At 40.2% G+C, this 26,618-nt stretch overlaps 1 protein-coding gene across 2 annotated transcripts; it reads left to right on the forward strand.

Moving 5' to 3' along the window:
* The first annotated feature begins 1,808 nt into the window (after positions 1-1,808).
* Positions 1,809-26,307, forward strand: ppm1bb (protein phosphatase, Mg2+/Mn2+ dependent, 1Bb). 2 transcript variants are annotated; one of them, XM_031315581.2, is made up of 6 exons: positions 1,809-2,211; positions 14,278-15,114; positions 17,478-17,595; positions 18,198-18,309; positions 19,613-19,670; positions 21,158-24,158. In XM_031315581.2, exons 2-6 carry the CDS (start codon positions 14,290-14,292, stop codon positions 21,482-21,484), a joined length of 1,440 nt encoding a protein of 479 aa, XP_031171441.1. In that variant the 5' UTR covers positions 1,809-2,211; positions 14,278-14,289; the 3' UTR covers positions 21,485-24,158. The 2 variants fall into 2 exon arrangements, with proteins under 2 accessions (XP_031171441.1, XP_031171442.1); XM_031315582.2 differs by lacking the exon at positions 21,158-24,158 and adding an exon at positions 24,920-26,307 and having other exon boundaries at positions 1,810-2,211.
* Positions 26,308-26,618: the final 311 nt, after the last annotated feature.

Below are 26,618 nucleotides of genomic sequence, written 5' to 3' on the forward strand. Positions count from 1 at the left end.
GGTCTCGTTGATTTTAAAATCAGCTATAAAGCAGGGGGTGTTTTAGGGCGTGGCTATGATGTGATTGCCAGTGAAAGTGTGTAACGTAACGTAGAGTGTAAGCAGCTCCTCCCTCACTCCTCCCTCTCGTCTGCAATCGTCACATCCGCAACCAGGATGGCTGCGCCCGTAACCAAGGGGGTAAGCAAGCGTCCACAAAGCGTAGTTCCTATGGAGCCATTTTGTTGCTATCAAGCCATCACCCGCTGTTAGCATTCCATTGACTGCCATTTATTTTGGCGCCACTTTGACAACGAATAACTTTACATCTGAAGCGTTTAAAGACTCTATTTGTCCATTGTTTATTTCTAAAGAAACACGACAAAGTATAAAAGGCTCCATTACCTTGTATCTCACGTTATGGCTCCGTAGCAGACGTTTTTGTAAAAATAGGCTAACGATTGTGTCATACCACGCGACTTACTGTTGAACAGTAGAGGAATTACCGTACAGTCAAGAGGGTAAGCGTCTGTCAACAACCCGTAGATCCTATGGTGCCATTTTGATGCTAGCAAGCACTCACCCGCTATTAGCATTCCATTGACTGCCATTCATTTTGACGTCACTTTGACAGAGAATAACTTTACATCTGAAGCGTTTAAAGACTCTATTTGTCCATTGTTAATTTCTAAAGAAACACGACAATGTATAAAAGCCTCCATTACCTTGTACCTCACGTTATGGCTCCGTAGCAGGCATTTTTGTAAAAATAGGCTAATGATTGTGTCATAACCAAGCGACTTACTGTTGCATAGTAGAGGAATTACCGTATAGTACAGGAGAAGCTCGCAGGCAGTTTCGACTTACATTAGCTGTTTAAGTTTAATTACTAATGTTAACTAGCATTTTAGTTAGCATTAATTAGCCTGTGCCTATGTTATCTCCTTACATACCTACACTCTCCGTCTCTGCTAGATTGGGAATGATTGAGATTTCTCTTGGCACAGCTACCAGAAGACTTCCAACTTTCAGACAGGTTGCTCCCGTCACATCTACGTCGTCAAGCTCAGTTGGAGGCTGCTCAGTAACGCTCAGCCATCACCGGAAAAGTGCTTCTAATAGACTTCACAGGTTCTCGGTAGAAAACAACGCCGTCACTTTGTCCACTTCTTTAACTGTCTATGCCCATAACGGCAAACTCGACGACGGATAGCACATCTCCACAAACCAATGGGTGACGTCACACATGCGCTGTCCATTAATATACAGTCTATGTTAGCTCACGACGTAACTGAATTTTGAGCTCTGCTGCATGTTTCTTGAAGTAATGCCCATCGGGAGTCGTAGTTAACTTTTCACATTACGCTTTAATGTACACAAGTTTGTACCTTTAACGTTTCATCAAATAAAAATATGTTCTAGTTGCTCGTGTTTTTCCATGTATCATCGTACCATGAGAAATGTATTAAACACTACAACAGAAATACTTCTAATTGCCTTCTTGTGTTGCCATATTGATGCAGTTCTTGATACAAATGTCCAAAGTTCGGTTTGGAGTCCGCCCATTTCTTTTTGTGAATGTGGAATTTTCATCATTAATAAAATTAACTGTACAAAAAATAAACATGCTTTTTAATCTCATTACTCAATACATGTGAGAATGTCAAAAAAAAGTTACTAGTGAATTCTACAGATCCTGTGCATCATGGAGCTTCGGTAATAGACCAATGAGAATGTATTTTTGGACAGGGGCAGAGCTTATTGACAGAAGCAGCAGCCAATTAACCGACGTTTCGTCTTGACGTTGTAACCAATCACCGAGCATATGCCAAAAATAACACCTCCTCTTGTTCAGCACCCAAAGTCGAAGGATAGCTCTGGCCTTTCAATTCAAGAAAGTGCTAGATTTGTGAGTGTTGTATGATATAACGAATTCTCAGTGTCCATATTTGTTTTGGAACGATCGGAATAATCTTCGTTTTATGGGAGAGACAGAACTGGCGTCAAACATGCGTAAAATTCAACGCTGTCCAAGCAGGGAACCACCGAGAAAGGAATTATCGCCGCTCATCTGAGGCCAATCTCGATTATTTTTGTCAAATAAGGAAACATAACATAGCTAGCTAGCTAACGTTAGCTCCGTAGATAGCTAGGTTACCGACATATCTTCACACAAAAGCAGAATCCAGCAGATAATCAAGATTGGATCTACATTCGCAACAGCAGGAAAACGTAAGTAGCATGCTAATATGTGCGCTAACGTCATTAGCTTGAGTTTCAAAAACTGGGGAATTGCGTTGGCACCAAGCTAGCTAGCTAACTGTTAACATTAGCAAGCCAGCTAACGTTAGCTCATATTAACACACCAGCAAGCTAGGCCTTTCCGTAGAGGGAGCAGTGTTAATGGAGTTCAGCATGTGGTCAGTGGATTGGTATTTAACATAGAAACGCATTTCCAAAAAGAGTCAATTGGTTCATGCTAAATAAATTTTGTTGTACAATAACGTTAGTGTTCAAACAGACCATTGTCAAAATAAACCCTGACCCTTCATCTGAAGGAAACGAACCGACATTTTCTGATTCTAGCTTCTCAAATATTAGGTATTGCTGCTTTTCTGTGTTTTATGTTAATTAAAATGAAGTTTTGGACAGGCAAAACACCATATGTGAATATGTCAACTTGGACTCTCAGACCTTGTGATGGGCCTTTTACACTATGTCATAGACTAAATAAAGAATCTATTTATCAAAACAATAATATTGATAATGAAAACAATCATTTGTTGTAGCCCTATTTGGCTCTCCCTTCATGTGGTAACGTTACCATGTCACACGTTGAGACTTTCACTTAATTGTAAGTGTTTGTTGGTCTCTATGTTCTGCACTTTGATGATTTTGTCACTAAGGTCTGCAGAGATTTACCAAGTCAACCTAGTTTCGAAAACACATTACACCTGTCCAGTAAATTATGTTGTGCAATAGCTATAGTGTAGACTATATATATATATATATATATATATATATATATATATATATATATATATATATATATATATAAAACGTGACCCATCATCTGCTGTTTCAAAGTAACTTAGAAACGTTAGCAAGCCAATTCTGAATGACGCAAATTTAAAGTAACACTAATGTTACAGTCAAACAACATGCTGGCCTCCAGTTTTTAGTGTGGTCCCAAGCGAGCTAATCTATCGTGGTATATGCCAGTGGTTCTCAAACATTTTTCAACATCAAAGTGTACCCCCTTTGAAATATTTGTTTCAGTCAGGTGCCCCCTGTGGTAGAAAACAAGGCCATATAAAGATGCACATTACTGCGTTGCACTATCTGTGTCTGATTTACTAAACAATAACCTTGTAATTAAAAAACACAAATGTTTTGAATCCATCTCTAAATAAATTAATTTTACAGTATAATTATTTTAGGAATTAAAAAAAATCTTGCGTACCCCCTGCAGTTCTCCATAGTACCCCTAGGGTTACGAGTGCCCCCATTTGAGAAACACTAGTATAGGCTAACGTTACACTAGCTATAACTAGCCAATGACAGCTTAGCAGACTTTGTCATATAGGTGTCAGTGGTTAGCTATGTGATGTTAGCTTGGCAGCTTAATGGTGTTTCTAACAATATAACATATTTAAAAAAGCACACAACAACAAACTGCCTTGGTTCTATTTATTTCAATAAGTAGCTATGTTGAGATATTAATGTCCAGAGTTAACCGTGAATATGTGTCAAACAAAAATGCATGCAATGTCAGTTGGATAGTGTATGTTCTGTTATGTATGCAGCGACCTTAGAAGGTAATTATAACCGCAAGCCCTCGTTGCCACGTCTAGCTATCTTTGTTGAAGCCTGTTAAACCAGCCAGTACACATGAAATGTAATCTGAGAAGATAACACTTAATGTTGTTAGTCACAAGCTGGTAAGGTGTTTATAACCAGTCATGTTTCACTGCGGCAACAGCACTGCCCCTCCCAACACTTCACCTATTCTCTGCTGCTCATTATTTACCTAAAATGTATAATATTAACTTGTATACTTAGGTATGTAACAATATATAGCATTCCTGCTTTTTTGATAACGCTCAGTAGGTATTGTGGAGCTGAAAAACTGTCAAAAATAAAAGTGAAATTAACTATGATAACAAGAGATTGAAACAATAACAAATAATTAGCTACAACCGTTTTAGTTTTGCTTTTTAACTGGTCAAGCACGGTGGCAGTTGTACAGTTCCAAGTTTGTGATACATGCCTCAGTTGACGTAAACATAATAAAGCGATTATCTTTGCTCCACCATCAATCAACTGATGGTACAGTAAAGTCAACCGCTATACAGTTTATGTTTATGTCTTTGTAATCTTTTCTGTATATTGCATATATTGTAGGGAGGGGCAGGTCCATAGGCACAGTTTGCCCTGATAAAAGACATGGGCTTGGATGGTAACTCCTTACTTACTTAGATTTACTACAGTACAGGCCTATATGAGCACATGTGATCAACCATAACTCGAAGACTGATTTATGATAATTATGTATTGATAAAAGTGGCCATTGAATTTGGGTTTCCGTTGTTTATTTCTTGTTTTGAGAGCAATCAGTGGCAAGATGCTTACTCCTGCTACTAACTTCTTAAACCGTGCATACTGTTCTTTATATATATATATACTTTACAATAGTTTGCAATGTGATCAGATAAGTAAGTCACCCTTTACATCAACTCAGATCTGTAAAAAATAAATACTAGAGATGATTGATAGGTTTGTCACTAGTATTTATTTTTATTTTTCCAATATTGCAATAGGAATTTCTGGAAGTTGGAACCAGGGCCTATTACCAGTTCTAATTCTAAACAGGATTTCCCTATTCCCTACTTTGCTATCTCTTTTTATTACCTTTTAGAGTTTAAGAATTGTATATGATCTTAGATGATTAAGCCATTCTGAATTTGCCCTACTATATTACAGAGATTTGTCATCTAAGCTAAGGCTTATGATACATTCACATTTCATCATTAATTTTGTATTGTTCAAAGTTGAAATGCAGCCTAGCAGCCACCCTACTCACCTTCTCCAGTGTATCAGATTGCGATCAGGTGACCAGTATATGACATCACTTGGTGTTGGGCTTGTGCCCTGCCAGCCAGATACGGGAGGAGTTCAATTGCTGATAATCTTATCTGAGTCAGCAGTCACTGTGTAAAGACTGAGGAGCAGATGAAACACAGTGTCAGTGGGAGATTGAGACCGTCAACAAGCTTATTTTAGAGTTTGACAGATCTTAGAGACATTGGCTGTACACTGAGGGAACTTTAGATGTCACAAGGTGCTTTAAAAAAATAAGAGCTATAAAACACTATAAGAGCACGCATTGGTCCTATACAATGGGGAAGAATTTGCACTGGTTAGAAAATTTGCACTGCGTAGGGGTGGGAAAAAAATATCGATACGTCAATATATCGATGTCCTGGCTGGCGCCATATATATCGATATTTTAATTAATAAGGCGCTCTTGAAAAAAATGTGCATTGTGTTTGCATAAACACATGGTCAACACAAAAAATAGAGATGGGATAGATCATGTATGGTAGAGCTGCAGTGAGTCGATTGATGGAAAATTTCAACTATTTTTGATACAATTTTAATTGATTGAAGTATTTTTCAAGAAAAATGGCAAAAAAACAAACCCAAACATTGATCAAGAAGATAAATCGATAATGAAAATAATTGCTAGTTGCAGACCTAATAAATAGTTACCATCAGTAACTTCATATGCATGGAAGATATTTCTTGATACCTGTTCTTTTCTGTTATGTTATTTATACTTTTTGATTAACAGCTTGGCTGGGTTTCTTGATAGTATCCTAGTTCCTAGATAATCTTTGTTTTAGTTTGTAAGTCACTTGTTAATGTCAGTGATCTTGGTTTAAAAAAGATTTTAGGAAACTGCTGCCATGGCTGTAGTTGAGTTGTGTTTCATCTTTATGGAGTGTCCAGATTCAGACAACCTTTGTTACACAGGGTTGGAAATTAACTTTTTAAAATGTGAACATCTACCAGTCACTGATAGAAAAATTTTCAAATTCACAAGCCCCTCCATAGTAAAGACAATATTTTCATTTTGTCATTATTATCTCATAGACTACATGAATAATAAATGAATCAAAACAATAATATTGATAATGAAAATATAGTTGCAGCCCTAATTGTTTCTCCCTTCATGTGGTACCATGTCACTCTTAAACAGAGTCTCACTTAGTTGTAAGTTGTGTTTGTAAGTGTTGGTTGATAGGGGTGGGGGGGAAAAATTGATTCACGTATCGTGATTTTATCTTGAGGATTTTTTAAATCCATTCTTTTCCCCAGAATCAATTTTTTATTTTTATTTTACCAATGATTCACCTAAATATTTTCGCTGACGGTGACTACATCATATCCGTTTCCAGCAAAACAGACCGAAAGCAGAAAATGCAGAAAATACACGTTATGTACTTCTTTACAAATGAAATAAATGGCAGACTGACATGTGATATGCGTTCTTTTTAGAAAACAATTCCTTTTTTAGAAATGTCTCATTATATGTTGTCTCTAAAAGTGTATAATTCAACCCCTAACCCTTTTTGTTAAAGAGGGAAAAGAAAATTGCAATACTCAATCAATACTATTGAATCGCAGTACAAATTGAATCGGAAGAAATGAAAATCGCAATACAAATTGAATCGGTACCCATGTATCGTGAAAGAATTGAATCGGGACAAAAGCATAGCGTCCCAACCCTATTGGTAGTTGGTCTCCACGTTGTGCACTTTTGATGATTTTGTCACTAAGGTTTGCAGAGATTTACCAATGTCACCCTAGTTTCGGAACCACTTTTACACCTGCCCAGTGTCACGTTTTATCCACAAACTTTATGTTTTACAGCATTTTCTGTCATCTCACACTCATAAAGTTAAAAATCTTATTGGCTGTCAAAAAATGCATGACAGCAAGTGGTAAGGAGTGATATCCATTGACTGGTATGATCCAGGTGTTGTTAGTTGGACATTGGAAGCACTCAGCAGATTAACGCACAAAGGGGAGATGAAGAAATGGAGGGTCAATAAAGTGTGTCCACGTTCTGCATGTTGGATCTTTGCACCTTTTGTTCTGTGTGTAATAAAAGAAATGTAAAAAGGAGACACTATCAGAGTCTAGGTCAGTTAAGATAAAAAGACAGTTAAATGTTTAATGAATTTCAGGTGTCAATAGACACAATAGGAAGGTGTGGCTGTAGAAGTCAGGTACACAGGGGACCAGGAGGAATTGCACAACATGAGCGGTGTTCCAATTCAGTGTTGCCTGCTCCAAAGTCCATATTTCAAGACTGAATACGTACGTCATGACAGTTCGACGAGGCTGTCCCATTTCGGAGGCTTCTCCAAATGCGGCTGTGAAATAGGACCCGGTGTATCCTCTGCAGTCCTCTCTCACTATCCTACAATCCATTCTGGGTTGGTTAGTTTAAAGGTGCATTCATGTGGTCCTCCTCACCTCCATAAATATGGAGAATTACCACATGAACGTGTCATATTTTTCAGGTGGATATGTTGATAATCACGGGATGTTGTAGAAAAATGCTATGAAAACTAATTTTGAGAGGAGATGCAGGTTCAGTCAAGCCTTCGGGAATAATCTGATATTGGTTAAAGTCAACACAGGTTTTTCGGAAAAATAACGTACTGCTTTTGTCCTCCACAGTCTGGATGTGAAAGTGCTGTGTGGAGTAGCCAACAATCATTAAATCATCAAACTCAAAATGAATCCTTGCCTCGTAATTAGAAGAAATGCATAATTTAATAAAAATTGGAAACACGCAATAATGTAAAAGTGGAATTTTAGCTGAAAACGTACATAGTACCAAGCTAGGGAGAGGGCAGTGGGGTGGCTGTTGGCCCTGTGTAATTACTTTGCTCGGGCTTTAGTGGTTTTAGTTTGTTAAAACTTGAAAGAATTTTGTTTTAATGGCACTTGATGATCTGCTGGACATATGTCTTGATAAAGTGAAACTTTTTACATACATTACAGTGTTGAACACTGCGTTAGCCTGCAAACAGTTTGCATAAGTTAAGCAAGTTAACATAGAATGGCAGTCAATATTGAAACTACAATTTGTTTACGACAGCGTATTAATGTATTATACAAGAAGAAGTTAGCTGGCTGGCTAGATTGCAGTTAGTCCTGCTCCCACCCTCAGTCGGCTATTTTCTAGGGCTGCAGCTGTCGATTATTTTCTTAATTAATCAAGTTACTCAAATAGTTTTAGCCCCACTCTGCTGTAATGTCACAAGGTACAGGAAACTAAAGATTAAAGGACCAAGCAATGGGTAACTTGTCGCAAAAACATGAGGAAAAATAGATGGGCTAGCTAACATGTAAGCTAATGTAGCTAACTCCCAAAGTTAGCCAATCATGGTTGATACAGGGTGTCATTATTAACCTGTATTTGCTGATACTGATTTAAACAGTTGTCTGTAACTTTGTGTATCATCCTGGTCTGTCAGCTTGGTATTGTTACCCACTTTAGGCTCCCTGTAAGGGCTCTTATTGGCTGTTGTTTTTCCAGATGTGGAAACAGTTATTCACGAAAGCAACACCAAGCCAATTTATAATGCTCAACAAAATTTGAGATGTGGGTGTCAACTCAAAGGTCTGACATTTCCTGGAAAATAATTGACTTGTCTTAAATAGCAATATCTTAACTTAAGGTCTTTAATTAATGCAGGCGCAAAATCATATAATTAACTTAGCAATCTGTTGTATCCCCAATTATTACATCGTCTGGAGAGTCGGGCATGAACCTACAGGGTGAGTCTCAGTGTATAGCAACATATTTATTGATGTGTACACATGGATATTGCTGGAACCTGTATATTAACCTTGCTTCCAGGATAGCATTGACTGTTTTGTGTGAGTGTGCCTGCTCTCACAGCAGCACTCAGGCTCTCTGCAGAATTATGTAATCCCCAACCTTCTACTTCCCTCTTCGTAGCCAGTGGTTTTTGGCAGGCGCGCGTCTTAGCATAAGGGGGTGTTGGTTTCGACCTGTGGTTACAGCACGGGTGACGGCAGTTTTGCGGGGGTGAAGTGGTTGAGAGTTCCTGGTTTCAGTCTGATGCCTCTGGAGATATTTTCTAGGGTTTTCTGTGTGTGCCTGTGTGTGTGTGTGTGTGTGTGTGTGTGTTTTTTCGAGCAGTCTATTGTACCATTGTCAGCCAGAGAAATCTTATAGTATCTGCATGTGTTCTTGCAGTCTGACTCCTTACAGGGTCTGGCTGCGGCGACTGCTTTAATGGATGGATGATGCAAGTCCCCTTTTCTCTCTACCAGGCGGCTGCGTGTATGTGTCTTTTAGAGCGAATGAGAGAGAGACATAGAGAGGGGGATGTCGCTGAATGAAGCTTAGCCTGGATGTTTGCCCTGCAGGGTGGGTGGTTGCTAGGCAATGGCGGTGTGTTTGTTTTATTTTTAGAGAGAATCACTGCTGGTGAACATAACAGATTTCTCTTTCTTTCACACACATTATGTGAAAACACTTTATTACCATACATGAACATATAGGCTACTTCTGAGTGGCAGTAGCTGGTGGTGAGAGCTTGATAGAGGGAATCCTGTTCATACAATCATATAGCAGCAAAGCAGTAGAAATCTGAATGGCATGACCCACTGCCCCACCCTGTACATGAAATCTAAACCGGCCTGGCGTATTTATAGAGCGTCTTTTTCTCGCACATAGACTATGACACTGCAGACATGCGCAGAGCAGACACAAACACATACATACACGTTCCTCTGAAACCAGCTGTCACTCACTCCTTGCATGTATCAGCCTTTTTTGGGCACATGCCTGTCATGCAGTGTGTGCGCTCATGTGGGAGGTAATGCAGAGTGAGAAATCAACATGTTGGAGGAAAAAAAAAAAAGATGTGCTCAAGGCGCCTTCGATTTTTATTGATTTCAAGATCTCATGAGCGCTACACCAGCCAGGCAATACATACTGTAAGTAGCTTTATACTGCAGCAGTTGCTGACATTTCAATCAAAATTGATTGGTATGATGGGAAAATATAGTGCAGGTCAAAAATGCCCATGGCGGAAGGCGGTTGAGCATTAGCTGCTGCTACTATCTTCAGGTACACTTATAAGTACAAACAATATATCTGACATAATGTCCAAAATAATATAAACATTTCTTTTTTTAAATACAACATTGCAATTTTTTGTGCCTTTTCGTACAGTAGAATCAGATAAAATATTGTGTTCTCATTTTAAATTTCCTTCTGAATACTACAACTCCAGTCAGGCCTTTTAGGGCTGATACTGACAATTGTTACTTATTATATATATACATTTTACAAACATTTCCACGTTAGAGGTCTTGCAAAAGCCATTTTGAAGTGTTATCCCATGTTATTTTCAAGTTTCATTCTTCTGTACTAACTAATTTCAGAAGCGATTCAGTACATTTTTCTTTCACTCAGCAACCAAATCCTTCATACCTTCAAAATTCTGGAAAGGTTTCTCCCTAAATGAACACAGAGCAGCTTGAATTATTAGACGATGAGACAGACATGTCTGTTGTTTTTGAATTTTTTTACAAATGCCAAAACGGTCTACTAGGAGATGTTTTAACCAACCACTTTCATTCTGTTAGCTCGTAGCTTGTAACAAAGCGGCACAGGGTCGTCCAGTAAAACGTTAAACCTGACTCAACCTTTGCCGGTCCAAAATGCAAAGCACTGCGTTGGTCAATCAAATACATGCAAGTGCCATTACTTGACTTGCCGTATATTTCTACAGTTAAAAAAAATGAAACAAAACGATTGCCGCCATGATTACTTTCCAGTGTAGTAATATCTGAGTATAATAGCCTTCAAACTCATGGATCGGTTACTAAAATTGAACTACCTGGGTTGCTTTTTGTCTCACCAGTACCTGAACCAACACAGACCCATGAATTGTTTTAACACATTCTCACTCAGAAACTCATTAACAGACCAAAGATGCTGGCTGGCTGACTGACTGCATCGGCATTCATATTCAGCCTTTTCTTGTGATTAGTTCATGGTCAGAGAGTCATGGTGGTCAGAATGGACAAAGTTTAGTTAAAGGCAAAGGCCAAAAACTGACCCTCAAAGACAGATTTAATTCCCATTCAGATCTTTGCAGGTGAGAGTTTCACACCCTGCTGATTCAGTAATGTCACACTCTATATTCTGCCAACAAGTTAGCTAATAGTATTAGTTACCTTGTGTTCGGAATGAAAGAGGCTATGCGTGCTCAAAGAAGCTTAATGCTGCAGTGTAATCTTCAACTCTGCAGATCCAGTCAGGCTCTCTGGCTCTCACCATCCATTGAGTCATTAAAACATGCTGTAATTACAGTATGAAGCAGCCTACTGAACTACTGACACCCAAAAGATGGTTTTATTGTACCAACTATAAAATATGTGATTTGACAAGAGGAGTCAGTTTTGCTTCACTCACATTATGTTTTAAACATTGAATTGAAAAACAACCTGTGCGCTGATTTATGATGGGAAACGAAAGCTTGTAATAAGATACAGTGAGGAAAATAAGTATTTGAACACCCTGCTATTTTGCAAGTTCTCCCACTTAGAAATCATGGAGGGGTCTGAAATTGTCATCGTAGGTGCATGTCCACTGTGAGAGACATAAACTAAAAAAAAAAATCCAGAAATCACAATATATGATTTTTTAACTATTTATTTGTATGATACAGCTGCAAATAAGTATTTGAACACCTGTCTATCAGCTAGAATTCTGACCCTCAAAGACCTGTTAGTCTGCCTTTAAAATGTCCACCTCCACTCCATTTATTATCCTAAATTAGATGCACCTGTTTGAGGTCGTTAGCTGCATAAAGACACCTGTCCACCCCATACAATCAGTAAGAATCCAACTACTAACATGGCCAAGACCAAAGAGCTGTCCAAAGACACTAGAGACAAAATTGTACACCTCCACAAGGCTGGAAAGGGCTACGGGGAAATTGCCAAGCAGCTTGGTGAAAAAAGGTCCACTGTTGGAGCAATCATTAGAAAATGGAAGAAGCTAAACATGACTGTCAATCTCCCTCGGACTGGGGCTCCATGCAAGATCTCACCTCGTGGGGTCTCAATGATCCTAAGAAAGGTGAGAAATCAGCCCAGAACTACACGGGAGAAGCTGGTCAATGACCTGAAAAGAGCTGGGACCACCGTTTCCAAGGTTACTGTTGGTAATACACTAAGACGTCATGGTTTGAAATCATGCATGGCACGGAAGGTTCCCCTGCTTAAACCAGCACATGTCAAGGCCCGTCTTAAGTTTGCCAATGACCATTTGGATGATCCAGAGGAGTCATGGGAGAAAGTCATGTGGTCAGATGAGACCAAAATAGAACTTTTTGGTCATGATTCCACTAACCGTGTTTGGAGGAAGAAGAATGATGAGTACCATCCCAAGAACACCATCCCTACTGTGAAGCATGGGGGTGGTAGCATCATGCTTTGGGGGTGTTTTTCTGCACATGGGACAGGGCGACTGCACTGTATTAAGGAGAGGATGACCGGGGCCATGTATTGTGAGATTTTGGGGAACAACCTCCTTCCCTCAGTTAGAGCATTGAAGATGGGTCGAGGCTGGGTCTTCCAACATGACAATGACCCGAAGCACACAGCCAGGATAACCAAGGAGTGGCTCTGTAAGAAGCATATCAAGGTTCTGGCGTGGCCTAGCCAGTCTCCAGACCTAAACCCAATAGAGAATCTTTGGAGGGAGCTCAAACTCCGTGTTTCTCAGCGACAGCCCAGAAACCTGACTGATCTAGAGAAGATCTGTGTGGAGGAGTGGGCCAAAATCCCTCCTGCAGTGTGTGCAAACCTGGTGAAAAACTACAGGAAACGTTTGACCTCTGTAATTGCAAACAAAGGCTACTGTACCAAATATTAACATTGATTTTCTCAGGTGTTCAAATACTTATTTGCAGCTGTATCATACAAATAAATAGTTAAAAAAATCATACATTGTGATTTCTGGATAGATTATGTCTCTCACAGTGGACATGCACCTACGATGACAATTTCAGACCCCTCCATGATTTCTAAGTGGGAGAACTTGCAAAATAGCAGGGTGTTCAAATACTTATTTTCCTCACTGTATGTGAAAAATTCAAAATCATTTTTTTTCAATTTATGTAAATCATGAATACAAATCAAGTTAACTACAGAATTGTGATAATGCTTCCTTCCTTGTCTGAGTTCTTATTTTTACAATCACAATAACTGACAACATTAACTACTAGAATTGGTATTACATATTCTAATAATTATAGCCTGACTCATACTGAATTTTTGAGGCTAAACAATATCGACGTTTGGGAGTTTCAAAATCTATAATTAATTGTGGCCGGGTTGGCTCAGTGGGTAGAGCAAGTGCACATGTACTGAGAGGTTTATGCCTTAACGCAGAGATCCAGGGTTCGAATCCGACCTGTGACGATTTCCTGCATGTCTTCCCCTTCTTGCTCCCCTTTCTCACCTAGCTGTCCTATCAAATAAAGGCAGAAAAACCCAAACAAATAATCTTAAAAAAATAACTATAATTATATATCTATAATTAATTAACTATAGTTAATAATATATTAACTGATGGATTTTTTTTAACATAAATACATAAACAGTCTCTTTTTTTTTTAAAGATTATTTTTTGGGCATTTTTAGGCCTTTATTTCCACAGGACAGATGAAGACATGAAAGGGGAGAGAGAAGGGGAATGACATGCAGCAAAGGGCCGTAGGTCGGAGTCGAACCTGGGGCCGCTGCGTCGAGGAGTAAACCTCTACATATGTGCGCCTGCTCTACCCACTGAGCTTACCTGGCCACACAAACCTCTTGATACGGATTCCTTAGATTTTTAAAGCATTGGGATACATACTAAAAGCGACATTTTAGAATTGTGTTGGACAAATGGTGATTGGTGACCATTTCTAAATGACCTCAAACCTAGTTTAGCGTTTCTGTACTGCAATGTCTTGTTACTTATGGACCGACATATGCACTGATCTGCAATAGGATAATATTGGCTGATTTATTGGTCTAGCTCTAATTCTAATTCTGTGCAGCATGCCTGGTACAGTAGTGCATTAGGATAAAAGTGGCTGACTTGGTGAGGGATAAATGATCTTCTTTGTCCTTGCTGGGAATGGTGTAATTGTAATTTTGTTTCTTTCTTTGATTAATCTCCAGCTGTAGGCAGCAATGGGTGCATTCCTGGACAAGCCGAAGACGGAGAAGCATAGTGCCCACGGTGAGGGCAATGGGCTGCGCTATGGCCTGAGCTCCATGCAGGGCTGGCGGGTGGAGATGGAGGACGCTCACACAGCTGTGGTGGGCCTCCCCCATGGACTCACCGACTGGTCCTTCTTTGCTGTCTACGATGGCCATGCAGGCTCCCGGGTGGCCAACTACTGCTCCGGCCACTTGCTGGAACACATCTTGTCAGAAGACTTCAGTTCAGGATCTGCCTCTGTGGAGGGTGTGAAGGACGGCATCCGCTCGGGCTTCCTAACAATTGACGAGTACATGCGCAGCTTCTCTGACCTGCGGCAGGGCCTGGACCGCAGTGGATCAACAGCCGTGTGCGTGTTGCTCAGCCCGACCCACCTCTACTTCATTAACTGCGGCGACTCGAGGGCCGTGCTGAGTCGAGACACCAAGGTGGGCTTCTCTACCCAGGACCACAAGCCCTGCAACCCCCGTGAAAAGGAGCGCATCCAGAACGCTGGCGGCTCAGTCATGATCCAGAGGGTAAACGGCTCCCTGGCTGTGTCCCGGGCCCTGGGGGACTACGACTACAAATGTGTGCATGGTAAGGGCCCCACGGAGCAGCTGGTGAGCCCTGAGCCCGAGGTATGTGTGTTGGAGCGGGCGGCCGAAGGAGATGAGTTTGTGGTGCTGGCATGTGATGGAATCTGGGATGTCATGTCCAACGAGGAGCTGTGTGAATTTGTCCGCTCACGACTCCTGGTGTGTGATGACCTGGAAAAGGTCTGTAACTCAGTGGTGGACACCTGTCTGCATAAGGTAAGCTTTTCTTTCTCACACATGTACATTGGAGTGTAAGCATATTTTCCTTCTTTTCAGCTTGTCTTTAATTTTACAGCTATAGAACCTAAATGACAAATTTAACTTGACAATTAAATAGTTGAAATCCAATGTGGTGTATGGGACAGAGCTGTGTTGCAAGTAGGACTAGAAAGTTTGACAGTCAGAGGAATAATGACATTTGATTTAATCACACATAATTTTGAGTATTAATGATGATACTTGATAAGACTCCCATTTGGGGAATTGGCAAATTGCATGCCTGTATAAAGAAAGATCTGAAGAAAGAAGGATCTGCGAAATATACATTTCAACTGCCAATTACTTTATGTGGACTGACAAATAATAAAAGTAAGTTAAGTAATTTGCCTAGTCATTCTGATGACTGTGACACAAATGAATAGTCAAAGCTGTTAAGTCTTTGGTTTCACTAATACTTCACTAGTATTGATAAAGTGGGTGGTTTGCATCAATTCTGATTCAGATAGCTCTTCTGCTTATCAAATGCATTTCTAACTAATCTTGCCTAGGGTTGCAAAACCAAGATTATGCTGCAAGATGTGTTTTTTTTTCAACTACATTTTAAATTCCCTGTTATAGACTAACAAAATTATAACAAGCAATATTAAAAATATCCAGTTTTTTGCAACCCTAATCTTGCCTCTAATTCTTAGAATAAAGTAAATAACAAAGTAGTTTTATTTCAAAGATTATAATTACAAAAAAATACTGACATAAATTATGGAAAACTGCATCACAAGATAACAAAAAAATGATGTAATGTTTGTTAAATAAAACTTCTCACAGTGAGAGATCATAAAAATCAGATGATGAATAATGTATTGCTTTTATATTCGGTCCCTGCCCATCAAGCTTCTCAGCTATCGATCCAAGCACTTTTTTCCTCAGCTGAACTCATCAACCACTCCACATCTTGGACTTTTGCCTTCCATGTATCGCCTATTTCGTGTCTTGAGTACTCCAAGAACCAACAAGTGTACAGCAGCCTTGTTATTTTTACCTTACTGGATGGGTTATCTCAAGTAACAGACACACGCTGTCATAAATCCCTTCCGCTGCCATTGCCTTTTGTAATGTATGTGACACTGTACGCTTACAGAAAGTTACTCTGACCACATTGGCTTTTACAAGGTAATGACAAGGTGACTATCCATTGGTTTTAGGGCACAGCTCTATCTTGTCTGTAACTGTCTGTGAGTGTGTGCCCTATGATTGCAAATAATATACTGTCTGCTGTTCAGGCTACGGCCTCCAGCCAGAGGTTGTGCTGTTCTGTTGCTATAATACTCCTATACATTCCATAAAAGTTTATAAGTTCATAATTAAAGATTTTAGAGCGGTAAGTCAATCAACGGAGAATTAGTCTGCAAACATTTTGATAATTGATTAATAGTCTTTTTTTAATAGACCTAACGATTAGTCTATTAATCCAGAAAATAATTAGTATTTGAAGCCCTAAACAATTAAAAAAGACAACACAGACAATCGTCTTCCAGTAGCTTTCTGTGTAAAAGGTAAAAGTGTTTGTCAGCAACATGTCAACAATTATTTTTCCAACTTTTTTCTGTATTGGAGAAAACCAAGTGTTTAACTATGAGAACATGCACAGATGTTAGCTTGTCTGCTGTTGTCTCCAAGTCCCAAGCTTTTTTATAATTTGAAAAATGGCTCAGGAGCTGCAGTGTTACGGTAAAGATGTTTTCTTGTAAACAAACAAAAGTTATGTTTACATTCAGTGTTACTCACCACGACTCACTGTGTTAAGGTCTAACAAGCATGTTGAATACATTTCCTTCTTCATATAACATATGTAAAGCCGATTTCTTTTTTTCTTTTCTTTTTTGAGACCTGCATTGTTTACATCCATGTTTACTTGCTAGCAGTCTTCTTCCCCCCTGTATTTGCTGGCAAATTGCTGCAGATCTTGGCTGTTACTGCCATTTGTAGGCCTGTAGAATCATTTGAAACCATTGGCAGGACTGTGTATTGCATCCACCATGTGCTGAAACAGAACAGGGACCCACTCATTGAAAAACTGCTCCATTGCGTTACTCGAGGTCAAAAATGTTGAAATTGTCTAAAAGTATATTTTGGCCTGCTGATATATCGGCTGAAATTGGCTCATTGCAGATATATAGATCTCGGCGTATATGTCAGCCGATAACTGACAAGAAATTGAAGAAAAGAGGTTAAAAAAAGTAAAAAAAAAAAAAAAGAAAGAATTGTTAATCACAACAACATCAAAATCCCTGTACTATTAACAGCAAAATATACCTTATGTCCCACATAGTTTTAAATGTCCTCTTTATTTCGTCCTGCAGGGGAGCAGGGACAATATGAGTGTGGTGGTGGTGTGTTTACCCGGAGCTCCCAAGATATCAGAGGAGGCTGTGAAGAAAGAAGAGGAATTGGATAAGTACCTGGAGACCCGTGTTGAGGGTCAGCACATGCAAAACATGCTACACCTTCACACATACGAACATAATAGCCAGTCAGTATGCATTTATCATGATATTCAGGAGATCAGTTAGATTACAAAGATTTTAAAAATGCTATAGTCTTAAACATATTAGCTTCAGTGTTTTTTGAGGAACAGAATATCTGTCAATACTGTTTATCTTTACACTATCATTGGCTGATGTGCTGTATTTGAAACGTGTGGTAGATTGTTATAAACATGTAGCTGTTCAGTCGTAGTTAAATGCCCACACTGTTCTTTTGGCCCAGCCGCTTTTCTTTCTTCCTTTTCTTTTTATTTTTTTTATTTTTTTATATAAAGGTTAAGTGAAACAAGTGGCCACATACTGTGCTCAGTTTCTGTGTACATAACCAAAATAAACATTCTTTAGGTAGTACAAATATTTGAAAGCAGTCTGCTACACAGTGGTGCTGCAAATGGCAGGTAGTGGTGTATCTAATGTTTCCACTGCTATGGGTCATTTCTGTAGTTTAACGCCTAAACTTGGAGAATAAAACACTATAATCTTGCCTCAGTATACCACATAACCTCTGACAATGGTCCTCTTTGTGTTTGTGCGTAGAGCTACTGGGGAACTGTGGGGAGGCGGGAGTCCCTGACCTGGTGTCTGTCCTGAGGAGCATTGCCACAGAGAACATCCCCAACCTTCCACCTGGCGGAGGCCTGGCCAGCAAGTAAATACACAGCCCGGAACAACATTTAACATGATTTTACTGCATTTTACACACACAACGTACTGTTAAAATATGTTTGGACTTGACTATCCACATACATTATTTTGTAATGGCTTAGAAACTTGGATATTGTATCCTAATGTACACACAAGTTATGATTTGATGTGTTGAACTGCAAGTTTGATCTCTAACTTCACAAGTTGACAATAATAATAACTTTATTTGTACAGCACTTTTTTTAACATAGTTGTAAAGTGCTTTTAAAAGAGGCTATAAGAGACAGAAAAAGATAATACAATGAAAAGAAAAAAACAGATAAATAGGGCTGTTACTAAAGATTGTTTTCATTATCAATTAAATTGACAATTATTTTCTTGAATTATCCCTTTGCCAAAAAATGTCAGTTCTAACTTTCCACAGCCACACTGTGATGTATTAAAATGACTTTCAAGAATAGCCTGATAGAAGCCAGCTCAAAAAGATGTTTTTAAGCCGTCTTTAAAGAAAATACCGATACAGAAGTGGCTGTGAATGGTAATTCATTCAAAGTGTGAATGGCCTTTTTACCCGTTTTATGATTGGTTTAATATTTATCCATGCATATTTCTTATGAAATTGCAGAGGCTTTGGGCAAAACATTTTTGTTGGCACACCTGGATTAATTTTTTTTATGATGTCATTGTTGAATTTTGCGACTTGGAAAAGCAACCCAAAATTCACCACTTTGTTTATGTAGCGCTGATAACGTGATTATTATTATTATTAACGTTCACAAGAAGCACTGTCACACATAGAACTGAAACAATTGCTAGATTGAAAAAAAAATCGTTTGTCACTTTTCAAGCACAAATTATGTTTTCCCTTGTTTTACAGTCTAACAGACAGAATATCTTTGGGTTTAGGTCTGTTGGATAGACAAAAGAGACAATATGAAGACGTCACCTCGAGCTCTGAGGAAATTGTGAACAGTTTGAATTGATAATGAAAATAATCGTTCGTTGCAGCTCTGGTCGCACTGAGCCAAGAATGTTTACACACAGACAGTTGCATCCACTCCAACACGAGCCACGCAGATACACTTAAAAATGTATCAACATACAGATAACACTTAGCTGTACAGATTCATAAAGAGATTCTGTCTCTTTATGCATGAATAGCGGATACTCAAGTATCGACTTGGTTGCTTACTTAGTTCCATTAAAATATGAATCAATATACATTTGCAAAGAATGAACAGACTGTTTGTATTATATAAGGAGTTGTTCTCCTCTCTAAGCAGCGATCTGTGCTTGTCTGTTTGCAGACGGAGTGTGATCGAGGCGGTGTACAACAAGCTGAACCCTCACAGAGAAGAGGAAGGGGTGAGTTGATCATTCTCTAAACCTCTCACCTCTCCAACCTTTCACCATCCCCTCAACGTGTAAACACACACCAGCCCAGACAAGGACACTCTGTTGTTTGTGTGTTTGTGTGTGAGAATTAATGTTATTATAAAGTGTGAAAGAGAGTGGAGAATAGATTTAGCAAATTAACCTTGGCAAGCTCAGTGAAACTTATTTGTCTTCATGTTGAAAAGCGTTGAAGTGGTGCGGCCAGTTTCAATTTTGTATTTATCATTGAAATAGTATGCGGTTTAAGGCCTCATAAATCTCTCCTCAGCAATGAAAGCACGCAAAACCTACAGATGACTTAAGAAGATCCCCCCCCCCCCCCCCCCAGACATGTTTTAAGACATAAAAATGCTTGGAATGGTAATTTCTGTTTTCCCACAAATTTGAATAACGTATAACTAAGTACAAATCCAGAATCTATGATGATTGTTTATTTCGAAAGTCCATTCTCAATCAATGTACGTACACTGGAGGCTTCAAGTTTCCACATCACGGTTGTGTAAGTTACGTACACGTTCGTACACATCTTAGACAGAGTCAAAGTGAGCACAAATAAACTTTTCTTCTTGAGCAGATGAATGTTCAAAACTCTGCACAGTGAAGGTCAAACGCCCACGTGAAGTGACAATAAGAAAAACATATTTTTGAGTGCAGGGGGACTTTAAAGATAAAGTTAAATATACTGTTCACGGTGCTTAAGGAGTTGATAGCTGAATCATGCAGAGTAAGTCAAATGTGTCCAAATAGGAAGATACATTTTAGTGCCAAATGTATTGTATAGTGACAGACCATCATTACACAATAACTAATCTAAAGTCTATTTTCCACTCTTCCACTTGTCAGACACATTTTCCTATTTACATTTAAGAAGAATTTAAATGAATTCAGTTCAATAGGTATTGCTCTCCTGGCATGGTCACTTTGTTTTGATTATCTTTAAAGTAAAGCTTAGAAATATTGCTCAGTATATTCAAAAATGTAGTTTATGTAAAATTCAAATGCAGTCTAGGAGGAATTTTCACATCCATCTTAAAGAAATTGCTGTCAAGGCCACGTGTAGGCTTACAAATGTAATTCTTATTCTAAAGAAGAGATCAGTGTCAGCTTGTAAACAGCCTGGAAAGGTGTGATGTGATGGTGGACGTGTGTGTAGATGTATGAGGGCATGTGAGTGTATTTGTCATATTGGAGTCTTACAGGCTCTTTTCTCTGGGATGTATGGGTGTTATACCACACAGCGAATATCACAAAGGGTTGTTGGTCACAGGATCAGAGGTAGCGTTTGCATGGGCTTGTCCGACTGGTGCAAGAATGTCTCTGAATTCGTCACGCTAGTGTGTAGTAGATATTTGTGTGACACTGATGTGAGTATTGTGCCGCTGTTTGTTAGTGTTTGTATGTGTGTGTTTGACCATGGAGCGTGCCTGCAGAGTCTGACCCCTAGCGTGTCACCTCAGGCCTGTGCGGGGGGAGAGGAGGAGAGTGAGGAGGGAGGTGGCAGCACGGCGGCTCATCTGCTGGAGGCTCTGCGGCAGTTCCGCCTGCACCACCGGGGGCAGTACCACTCGGTGCTGGAGGAGTCCCTGGCCGCCTACCACCTGCGGGGGGAGAGCACTGCGGATGGAGCAGGGGAAGGCAGGAGGACCTCCGATGACGACAGTGATGGCCAGCAGCAGCCCGCCTCCCCTCCCTCTCCCCCCTCGCCCCCGCCCTCACCCGCCACTGCAAAGCCGGAGGCCAGCAAAGATGCGCCCGCCCCTGAGTCCGATCCCTCCTCTGACTGAGCACCCCATCTGCATACCTACCTTCCCCCCCCCCCGACCCCAAAGCTCTAGTCCAAAGTGCTTTGATCTCTCCTCCTCTTTCCTTTGTCACAGAACTTGAATGGACACATCGGCCACTTCTGGCTCTATCATGGGCTGCAAATTCAGCTGCCATTGCCATTCATGAATATTTTAGTAATGTAAATTAAAATGGCCCCTCTGTCTATTCAAGTTCTGTCTCTGAGCCACATATATACCTTCCTCCTTTCTTTTGTTTCCCCTGTCCTTTGATCACCTCAGCTTGGATTCCCAAACTTGTCAGCCACTTTTACAACCTGATCACACAGACTGATGTTTACCATTTTAAAAAAAAAAACAAAAAAAAATTATTATTACGTTCAAAAGTGGCTGGTGAAGTAAAAATAGACCTTGCACTCCATGGCCTACATTTACCATTATTGGCTTCTGGCTGATTTCCCACTTGGACCCCCCCCCCCCCCCCCACACACACACACACACGCACACACACGCACGCACACGCACACACGCACACACCTGCTTACAGTGGACGACCTGACAAAGAAAAGGAGAGGAGACCCTCTGAACTGCAGCTGTGTTCAACACACTGCTCTCCAGGCCTACTCCATCTACAGACTCGGAACACATTCTTTTGCGTTGATGTATGTATGTGTGTCTGCATGAGTTTGGGTGACGGTGAAAGAGAACAATCATCACTACTGAAATTTGTGTTTTTGGTAGTGGGTGATACTTGATTGTGATTGTTAGCTCATTCAGCGATGTTAGGTTGTCCAAACCAGTCTGGGTACTAAAAAACTGGGCAATTTAACCACAGAGGGACACTTGTGTAGGTGGGTTTGTGGCTGTATACTTGTAGTTTGAGCGGCATTTCGTTTAAATTGCTCCCTCACCACACCTCACCATATGCCGAATTCCACATCACCACATTTTAGTACGCTGCCTCACAGTCACCAACAATAGGTTCACGTTTGTTCTTGGTTGTTATTCAGGTGGTTGTGAATGTGTCTGTAGCACTCAAGTATACTAGTACCAGGTGCAGAAGGGGCCATGCTAGCAACGTGTTTAAATTAAAATAAGACTAAAAGTCTATAGCCACGCTAGCAACCTTGTAAGGCTGTAATGCACTTTACACACCAGAAATCAAAATTATTGGATGGATGAAAAATGGAGAGAAACCTTCACTATGGTTGCGCCAGATGAAAAGGCATATAGTTTCCAAAATCAAAAGGGTTTATCGTTTGTACTGTTTTTTTTTCTTCTTAGACATATAGTATTGTTCTCTACATTGTGTGAGGTGGCTCAACTTTTGTATTAGCTGTGTCAGCTTTGTCAGTGTTAGCTGTAAACTGTTAGCAAATCACAGATACTGTTCCATAGAGATGGTTCCATAAAAAGCTCAGGGAAGTGGCTGTGCTCTACTCTTTAACCCTGGTTGGGCGGTTAAACAGACATATGTTTGCCAAAACAACCAGATAGTCGTCATTCATGAGGTCTTTTCTCTTGTTAAACCCTTCCGATATAGCAAAAATCAATCATTTTCGGGTGAGCAATGGACTCATTGTTGCCCCTTGTGGCCGTTGGGAGAAAAACACCCACTACAACTTGAGGCAGTAGTGGGCAGCCCATTGCAGCTTTGCGCACAACAATGAAAACTGACTTGGAAAAGCAACACAAATGTAAGATTTATCCTTCATCAGAAGCTTTTTTTATTATCGCAAAAAAAAAGACTAACTGGATAAATGCCCATGTGCGCGTCAACAGCTTTTGGATTTTAAATGTAATTGAAGACTTGTCAGCATGATAACGCTATGCAGTCCTTAGCATTCATCTCAAAGCAAAGCTGAGGTTAAGTGCTGCTATTTTGACGAAGTAAATCTTAGACAAATATAAGTTGAGCAAAGTCAAACTGTGTAGAGCTGAAGCTGAGAAGATTAAATAAAAGAAATCACTGTAAATATGATTAATGGTCTTGCTTTAGGTAACAATATGGCCTTCCTTTAGCAGACACCCTCAGTTTAAGTTTTTTTCAAACATACGGCCGGCATTACATCCCTAAAGTCATACTGCTAGCGTGGCTTAAAAGATCATAGCATTGAATCCACTGTAGGCATTCAACGTCCAACGTTAAGCACCTCTACAATCGTTTATACCTGGACAACAGTGGGTTTTATGTGAGATGGTTGTGTATCTGTAATCAGTTCCCACTGCTCATGCCGACAGTCGCTGGTATTAACCGTGGCAGGATGTGTTTCAGCTTGATAAAATCCCACACACAGTATATTTCATTCCTCACAGGTTATGACATTGTCTGTTCAAAACAACACAATCTGAAACTCTTGCCTCATTGTGAAAGTTTAATTCGAACAGACTGAACCTACAGTGCTCATTCTTCTCTGAAAGCAGGTAGAGGGATTTTATTGTAAGTCTGTATAAAGCCCAGTACCCAGTGACCCTGGTAATGCATGCACTGCACTTATCATTTCAATATCTAAGGCACTTGACTATCAGAGGGGAGGTTATGCTCAACACTGCGTATGTATGTATGTTTGTTTGTGTATGTATGAGTTGTATTTGTATGCGATTACATGGGCCAAATTAGTCCCACACAGTTAATATGACAAATGAACAAATAAAAATGATTTGAGGTATAATGCTATGATTTGTGTCAAGTGTATGAGTATTTGTATGTTATCTGACTGTAAGGCTGCGTTTCTTGTCTTTTGGTCCTGTCCTTTTGTATCTTGCAAATGTGCAGAGTTGGGATTAGAGATAAAAAAAGAAATCCCTGACAGAATCCAAGGTAAAGTGGTGGTATCTGATACAGCACCATTTCCTGAAACTGAAAGTGGGATTTTTCGTTGTCTTAATTTTATTTTATGCGTTATAAATGTTTCTGTTTAGGCTGTGTAGTTTTCAGCTCAAGCAGAAAATAAATCCTCACCTTCCTTTCCCTCCCCTGCCAGCTTTTAGCTCTAGCCTTGACTCGTAATTTCCTCTCAGGTGCTGCTTAAAGACATTTTAATTTGTCTCCTTTAAAACAATAGCCGCAAAATAAATGGCTGCATTGCATGAGCTGGCGGCGATGAGCGGAGGGGGAGCTGCGTAGACTATAGGGACTCCATTCTCTCCATTTCTCCCCTGTTTTTCAGTCTGACACTTGGCCTTGATTCTCCGCAAGGTGAGTCATCCCAGGTCAGGGTTCTGGTTGTGTTTTAAAGTACAGGCTGGTCAGGGGAATGTCACTGTCCTTCACCATTATCCATTCAATTTGAGTAGATAAAAGAGGGCAGTGAGGTTCAAAGTTTGCCAGTATTTAAGCCACCAGAAGCAGTATGTTAACTTCTGTGTGCAGGAAAAGGCGCATGAACAAAAAACCCTAACACACAGCTCTCCATCTTTTCCTTTTTACTCACCCAGAGTGCCGGTGAGCTGGAAGACCCCTGGTAGCCGTGGCAAAGACCCCCGTCTCCTCCTGGTGATCGGTGCATCCGCCCAGAGGAGGAGTGTCTCTCCATTGCGCCATGTCTTTCTCCACTAAAAGAGGACATGTGGTGTGTGTTGGAGTGAGTGAGTGTGCGTATGTTGGTTGTGTGTGTGTGTGCGTGTGTGTGTGTGTGTCTGCAGCAGTGGGACAAAGACGACGACAACAACTACACACACATGCATACTGCTTTAAACCTGGAGGAAAACAAAAATCACTTTTCAGAAATGTCAAGATTTTATGACCTGAAGCATTGTGATGGTAGAGATTATTTTTTTTTTTACCATTGAGGTGTTTTTTTTTTTTTTTCTTTTTTTCTTGAATGTTGACATTGAACACCTGACTTCACAATGACTTAAGGACCTATAGTGTGTGCGTATGTTTGTGTGTGCGAGAGAGTGTTTGTGTGTGAGTGTTTTGAGGAGGGCCAAGAGAAGACGGACGGTGGATAAAGACTTTGTATGTAATTCTTCTTCTTCTCCTGGACTTTTATTTTTTTGTGCTCCTGGGTCTGATATTTGCCTAACACCTTTGCTTCTCCCCTCTTAAAAGACACACACACACACTCTCTCTAACACACACAGACACACCATGAAAAACCATAAACACCCCTCACCCACCCTACCCCCACTTCCACCTGTGCACGTATGTAATGTGCCACCTTCGGAGGGCACTGCATGAGGACTTTGGTTCTACATGTACAGCTATGTGGTTTTCTAGTCGACCCGGATGGACATCCATTGGTGGAGACTAACTGAACCCGAAAGACCTCTGCACTCTGATTGGCTCCTGCCGTGTGAGAAGTGGAAATGATTTGGATTTTATTTGTTTTTTTGTTGTTGTTGATACTATTAGGATGATGACGATGATAATCACGATGGGGGGGAAATGGGAGGTTATCTAGTTCACTGAAGAGCCGAGTGCAAGTTGGACTCATGGAGCGGGGTGGGGGGTGGGTGGGGATTGGGGCTGTTGTATCACTGGTTGGACTTCCTGTAGGAGGAGGGTTAGGGCAGGGGGGTTGTGGGTCAAACAAGCTTCCCCACCTCCCTCCCCACCATCATTGTTGGAAGTACACATGACGGCGGACTGTCCTGACAGAGGAACGTTTTTTTTTTTTGTTTTTTTTTTTGTTTTTTTTATATATATGTTGTCCATAAGGTTACTAGCTGCTCGGTATGTAGAGTGAGTGAACTCCCTGTTTTAACCCTGTTCCTGGTTCTCAGACTGCATTGGTAATGTTTGTATTGCTGTTGTTTGATTGCACTCACATTTGATTACAGAAAGCGTCTATATATGAAATAAAATACCTGCCAAGGATCCAGTGGTGGCTGCGTATTTTAATAAGAGATCATGTCATTTCTGGATGTTTGTGTCTGTGTGGCCTTTTCCTTTTTCCCCTTTCAGAGGCACGAAGCAAGACCAATCAGATCACTGCAAAGTTCCTACAGCATCCCGACATGGACATAAGCAGATTTTTAGGTTTACAATAAAGTGACAAGTTGTACATTTTAAGGTCAGTACAATCACTTTATTGTTCCAGGCTTTCCATGTCTGGGTTTTAAGCAAACTGCGGTATAGTTTACCACACTGTACAAAAGTATAGCTGCAAATTGCTTTTTACTTTCCCGACAT

The sequence above is a fragment of the Sander lucioperca genome, chromosome 22 (genome assembly GCF_008315115.2).
Source record: "Sander lucioperca isolate FBNREF2018 chromosome 22, SLUC_FBN_1.2, whole genome shotgun sequence".
Lineage (NCBI taxonomy): Eukaryota > Metazoa > Chordata > Actinopteri > Perciformes > Percidae > Sander > Sander lucioperca.